General features: G+C 30.8%; 1 protein-coding gene and 1 pseudogene across 2 annotated transcripts; one reads left to right on the top strand and one right to left on the bottom strand.

Annotated features, from left to right (window-relative positions):
- Positions 1–2,441: 2,441 nt before the first annotated feature.
- On the top strand, positions 2,442–3,504 carry LOC145069747 (monothiol glutaredoxin-S2 pseudogene; annotated as a pseudogene). Its single transcript, XR_013689662.1, has 2 exons — positions 2,442–2,962; positions 3,126–3,504. The product of XR_013689662.1 is annotated as a monothiol glutaredoxin-S2 pseudogene (transcript).
- LOC145069748 (zinc metalloproteinase aureolysin) lies at positions 3,155–4,142 on the bottom strand. Its single transcript, XM_079016697.1, has 2 exons — positions 3,880–4,142; positions 3,155–3,502 (listed from the first exon to the last, which is right to left on the bottom strand). Exons 1-2 carry the CDS (start codon positions 3,933–3,935, stop codon positions 3,313–3,315), a joined length of 246 nt encoding a protein of 81 aa, XP_078872823.1. The 5' UTR covers positions 3,936–4,142; the 3' UTR covers positions 3,155–3,312.
- Between the last annotated feature and the right edge of the window lie 2,218 nt (positions 4,143–6,360).

The following is a 6,360-nucleotide window of genomic DNA, read 5'->3' as shown; positions in this document are numbered from 1 at the left end:
AAAGATACGTTTTTTGGATATTTTAATTGGGAAAAGTATGGTTTGATGATTTTTTTGAAAACGATGATTTGTGTTATAAACAAGTCGACACAGGAGGAGCATATATTCTTTAGTTTAGTGGAGAAATACTATGTCAATTGTCAAAGGGGAAATTTTTGGAAACGTGTTCTGCTTGCTTGCTGACATGGAATGATGTAAACTATAGTTATTCAGTTGTTATCGAGTAGAATCTATGGATGAATAGATGAAGAATAATGTTCAAGAATCGCAGTAAAGTTATGATGCTTCATTTATAAGGATACATTGGTCAATTTTAATGAGCCAACAAGACATCAGGATAAGTAACAATCAAGATGAACATATAATGTTTTGGAAGAAACTCGAATCTGTTAAAGAAATTTGGCATTTGAAGGTTTTTTAACAAACCTATGCATGTACGATATAATTATAAAATCGTTACCTAACTTTCTCTCGAACTCAGGATGAAAAGTTATTATAAAATATAAACAAGAGAACATAATTGTAAAGGAAGTCAACAGAAACTTGACAAAAATCATCAGTTCATCACTTTTTCTTATCTAGGTTATACATATATATGTACTTTATCTACATTATCTTCCTTGGACCAATCTACAACAGATTTTAAAGATATTTAAATATACTTTTTAATGCTCTGCTATTTTAATTAGTAAGAATTCTGGAGGATATCTTCGATGCGCTGCAAACAGGTGGATGTTTATCAAATAAACTAATCAAAATATACTTCTCATCTTATCTGAACTGATAACCACCCATACGATGCTTTAAACAACAAGAATCAATTTATGCATATATAATTTAGCTATGATGCTGAAATAAGCATCTACATATGCCAAACTTCAACTTTTTGGGTTTCCTAAACTAAAACGTTGGGAATCTTTATATGGGGGAACATAAAAGGCTACATGATCTCCACATTTTAAGATGCCCAAAAAGGGATTCATCACTTAACCTAAACATTTACATGTCATCATGTATTAATAATTTTTTATAGTTGTACATGTATGAAGAAAAAGAAAGGTACGTCGTCGATGATCATGAAGTGACTAGATTTAGGGAATATATGAAAAAACTCTAAGACCATCGGATATGGTCACCATGCCAAGGGCAAGCGGCTTATGTTTGACGTACTTAGGGGTTTGCAAAAAAACCGAAAAACCGAGCTGAACCGGTCACTCCAAAACCGTAACCGAAAAAACCGGATATCAACGGGTCGGTTTTTGGTTTTGATATTTAGGTATCCACAGATACCCGAACCGAAACGTTTGATATATATATATATATATATATATATATATATATATATATATATATATATATATATATTTGAGACCATGTTAATTTTGTGAGACCATGAGACGCAATGTAAAAATAATTTTAAAATGGAAAATAAAAGGAAAAATCCAAAAATTATTTTTTAATTATTATTTTCATCATTTTATTTACCTAAAAAAAATAATAAATAAAATAAATAAAAATTAACATTTTTTTTAATACGTGAAATATTCTAATAGTATATTACACTATAAATATTCTAATGTGATTTTTAGAATATTAGAATATTCTAATATTCTACTAGATTTGTCAGATATATAAAATATTATAATATTCTATTAGAATATTTCACAGATATTTCAAAAAAACGGTAAATTTTTTTTTATTAGTTTTCTTTTGAAATATAAATGAAAAAAATTATATTTTTAAAAAAATCCAAAATTTTCAATTATTTTGCAATTTAAAAATGTTTTTTTTTATTTACAAAATGAGTGGTTAGGATTACGTCTCCCCATCTCATAAAATATAGTGGTCTCACATAAACCTATATATATATATATATATATATATATATATATATATATATATATATATATATATAAAGTAAAAAATAAAGGTATTTCATGAGTATTGTTTTCATTGATTCGTGAACCCAATAGCCGAAACAAAAATCCATATCGCAATTCCAATTATATATATATATATATATATATATATATATATATATATATATATATATATATATATATATATATATATATATATATATAAAAGGTATTTCATGATTATTGTTTTCATTGATTCGTGAACCCAATAGCAAAAATAAAAATCCATATCGCAATTCCAATTTGGCGGTTCATCAGGTTTTGTTGTTATATTTTATTAATATATATTATACCAATTATAATGTATTTGATATTCGAACTTCATTATGTTTTTTTTTTAATTAGATTTTTATATTTTAATGGGTATCGGTGAACCGAACCGTGGTTACTCGTCTTTATACAGTTCGGTGTTTTTGTCAATTCGGTTCAGTTTCGGTTAGTGCACATGAGATACTCGCCCTGCGCTCATGGTTCACAATTTCATTATTATCAAAACTGAACTGTCACATGAACAACCAAGTTATAGCCTCCAGTATCATTCTATATGGGAAAAAGTAGCAGCCCCTCATTCTCTCTTGTGTACCAAGCATCCCATCTTAACAAAGCCAAGAATAATCATTAACCAACGGAACCACATTCTTTCTATCATGTTCATCAAATTCGATGTAACAAACATTTTTTTTAAAAAAAATCTTTATATAAAGTTGTGACTTGTGATTAAGGCTTGTGTCAAGTGTTTTCTTGAAGATAATGGCCATGGTTACGAGGGTAGTTGCTGAAAAGCCTGTGGTTATATTCAGTAAAACTTCTTGTTGCATGTGTCACACCATTAAATCTTTGATTAATAGCTTTGGGTCAAATCCTGTGGTTTATGAGCTAGATGAACATCCTAATGGGAAGCAACTGGAAGATGAGCTGAAAGCACTAGGATGTAAGCCAAGTGTACCAGTTGTGTTTATAGGGCAACAACTGTTGGGTGGTTCAAATGAGATCATGTCACTCCATCTCAAAGGGAAACTAGCCCAGCTACTGAAAAGTTAAAGGTAATTGCTATATGAAGTAACAGTGTCTTGTTTACAATGTCAGAAACTATTATATATGGGGGTGTTTTCGCAGATGTTAGCCTATAAAATCTCTCTACTGTGTTCCTAATTGCTATATGTATCAAGAACATTTAGAAATGTATCCATGTCAATTTCATTTCAGGCCTTACATAATCTTTCAATCAATCGGTATAAACAATGAACAACAGTGATTAGAAAGCATAATAATAAAGACATACAACTGAGCACTGGTAGCAAGAATCATCTACAGGCAGAATAAAGGATGATGAGAGCTTACTATTGTCCACGATTATTCTTTGCATCAGAAAATATGAACAAATGATATGTCTTTAATTGATATAATCTTTCAAAAGAGGCCTATTTCTTTCTATGATTGCATTCCTCTTCCAATTCTCTACTGCTTTCTTAACAGTAGAATTGGCTTTTGCAATCTCCTCAGCAGAAAACTTGTGCTCTATAATTCCTAAAGGTCCAGGTTGGAGTACTTTGACCACAGTCTCCATCTCATGCTCAACCTGCCTGTAATAATAGAGTTCAAAACCACATCACATCAGCAATCGAATTTAATCATACATAACTGTTGTTATCTGTTTCATTAAAACTGCATCCGATTATAGTACAACAGAATTCAAAGGACTCTTATTTAGATTTTGCATATTGAAATGAAAGCAAACCCTAATAAACTACTTTGAAAAACATAAGATGAATGTAATCCCCCAAGTAGTAGGTCGACCGAAAACCTCCAAATTAACGTGTGCGAAGTTATTAACACCTCGCCAATTCGGAATGTAAGAATCAAAATGAGTCAGATTTACAGCAATAAAGAAACAGTAATTCAAGAAAACAAAAAATTGATCGACACAGAGTAAAACATACATGTTGGAGCGACGGAGTACCTAAAGAATCTGGAGAACGGAAGCGAGCTTCCCAGTCTGCTTAAAGAGATCGGCATACCGTGAATTTAAAAGTGCAGTCCGAATTATAAACGATACCAAATGAGAAATTTAACGAGAACTGATAACTGAGAAGCGAGAACCACCGCCTGAGAACTTGCTGATCGAATGTTGAAATTGAAAAGGGGAAAATGAGTTTTGTGTACGATTACACTGAATGGCTTTCTCTCAATTTTCAATTTTCAAGATGTATTTTTGTGTGCTTTTATTCGTGGATATATTCACATATATTCATGTATTCGTGTCGTAATTGTCAGGTTTAATTTTGTGGGTACTAATTTTTATTATTATGTATTTTAATCATTTTTTAATAGGATTTATCATTAAAATTTTGAGTAAATTGCACGAATGGTCCCTATGGTTTAGGGTAATTTGCGTATTTGATCCCTAACTTATTTATTTTAACTCGAAAGGTCCCTATTGTTTGTTTTTGTTACGCGTTTGGTCTCTGCCTTACCTAAAAAGACTATTTTACCCTTGATTTTTTTAATTTATTTAAATAAACACACCCCCAACTCCACCCCCCTCATATTACCTTACCTACATCACCATTTTTTCTTATTTAAATAATAGTGTTTTTAGGTAAGACAGGGACCAAACGCGTAACAAAAACAAATAGTAGGGACCAAGCGCGTAACTAAACAAACAATAAGGACCCTCCGAGTTAAAAAAATAAGTTAGGAACTAAACGCGCAAATTACCCCAAACCAGGTGCAGGTTATTGTTTTTTTATATATGATTGATAATTAACTTTTTCTATACCATTTACCATCAATTTATGTCGTAATTGTTTACTTTGGCTAACATCATCCAATCCTACCACCATCAGCCACAAAACGCCACCTTTCATTATCATCATTTGCCACAACAAACAACCATCACCACCATTCACTACTACCATCAAGTAACTAATTTAAAATCAATTTCAACATGCAGCAAAATCGATTCAAACTTACATTCAAACCTCCAATAAATTCAATCTCATACTTCAACAGTAAAGTTGCATCATTCTACGGTTGCGGTTACGGGTGGTGCATGATTCAAAATAACAAACTCACATTCATAACTCCATGAGCTTGCTTTTAAGACTTACTTTTTATTAAAAACACTTTTGAAAAGACAACACAAAGAAGTATCAACAAAAAGTAATAAATATAAATATTATGTTTATGAATGTGAGTCTTAAAAATGTATATGAATGTAAGTCTTAAAAGCAAAAGCCAAAGCAGATAAAACTAACCACCAAATCAAGATAGAAAGAGAGAACGTCGCAGTGGTGTCCTCGGCGGTGATGGTTGACGAGGCATGGCAATGACAAGGGTGGAAGACGAATAGACAATGCTTCCTTAATTTCCTGTATCTCACTAATTTGATATTTTAATGCTTTCTTTTTCTATCTTCTTCAACCACTTTTTTACTATTATACGTCCTATTTCATCGCTTTGATTATAACCGATCGTTATAGGATAATAATGTAGTTTACTTGTTTAATTTTTCTTAATTTTAAGAGGGTCGCTATATATTTTATTTTATAAAGTATATTATATCAAACAATAGTTTGTTAGCGGATGATTTACATTCCATTTTAACTCTTGTTATCTTACTTCCAAAATCATTAGAGGGGCTGACATCGATTTCATTCTTAAAAACAAGCTAATTCATTGATTTTTTTGTATTAGTAGTCTAAAAAACATGGGGGTTCATGCCCCTCCCCAGCCCCTAAAGGCATTCGCCATTGTGTAGGGGTGTGGTAGTTTTTGCAAAGTAGAAGGAGACGGAAATGTGTGAGTGACAACATAGGGATGCCGGTGGCAGTAAAGAGTGTGAGGGAGTTTTCATCGGAGAAGAGAATGAGGAGACCAAGCACTTTGCAATGTGTTTTGAAAATAGAACGGTGTAAGACTAATGTTTTTCTTTCTTCTTTTGAATTATGTTGACTAAATAAAGAAGATGATTGAAAAATACATGATGGTCGAAAAGGATGAAAGCGACTAAATATTTTCAAAAGTTAGTTTCATGGTAAATCATGTACGAAAATATAAGTTTCATGGTAAATCGTATACAAAAACGTAAATTCCATGGTGTTTTTTTTAACAACAAATGCAAGTTTAATTGTGTTTTTGAATAGATAAACCAACTAGATTTGTAATAACTTGTCAAAATGGTATTTCTTAAAAAAAAAAAAAAAAAAGTATAAATTTAACGGTAAATAGTATTAAAAAAAGCAAATAAATGTGTGCATAAATGATAGTTTTATTACCATAAAAAGTCATTTTCCCATTAAAAAGTTAACGTTTCAACTTTAAACAATTATGGACAACGTAAACTTTTTGCACTTAATTTATACTTGAATTCAGCCCAAGCCCAAGCTCCAAAATCATCATTTTAATTTATATATATGGTAGATTTTACAAAAAAAAAAAA

This window comes from Lactuca serriola, chromosome 8, assembly GCF_051521515.1.
Source record: "Lactuca serriola cultivar US96UC23 chromosome 8, Lser_US96UC23_V15, whole genome shotgun sequence".
In the NCBI taxonomy this organism is placed as follows: Eukaryota; Viridiplantae; Streptophyta; class Magnoliopsida; order Asterales; family Asteraceae; genus Lactuca; species Lactuca serriola.
Note: the sequence above shows the minus strand (reverse complement) of the source record. Positions and strands in the feature narration are given on the sequence as shown.

Bases quoted from the DNA above. Each gene is read 5' to 3' on its own strand.
- LOC145069748 (XM_079016697.1), bottom strand. From the start codon at position 3,935: ATGCCGATCTCTTTAAGCAGACTGGGAAGCTCGCTTCCGTTCTCCAGA. The intron at 3,503-3,879 runs GTACTCCGTCGC...CTATTATTACAG, and splicing joins CCGTTCTCCAGATTCTTTAG to GCAGGTTGAGCATGAGATGG.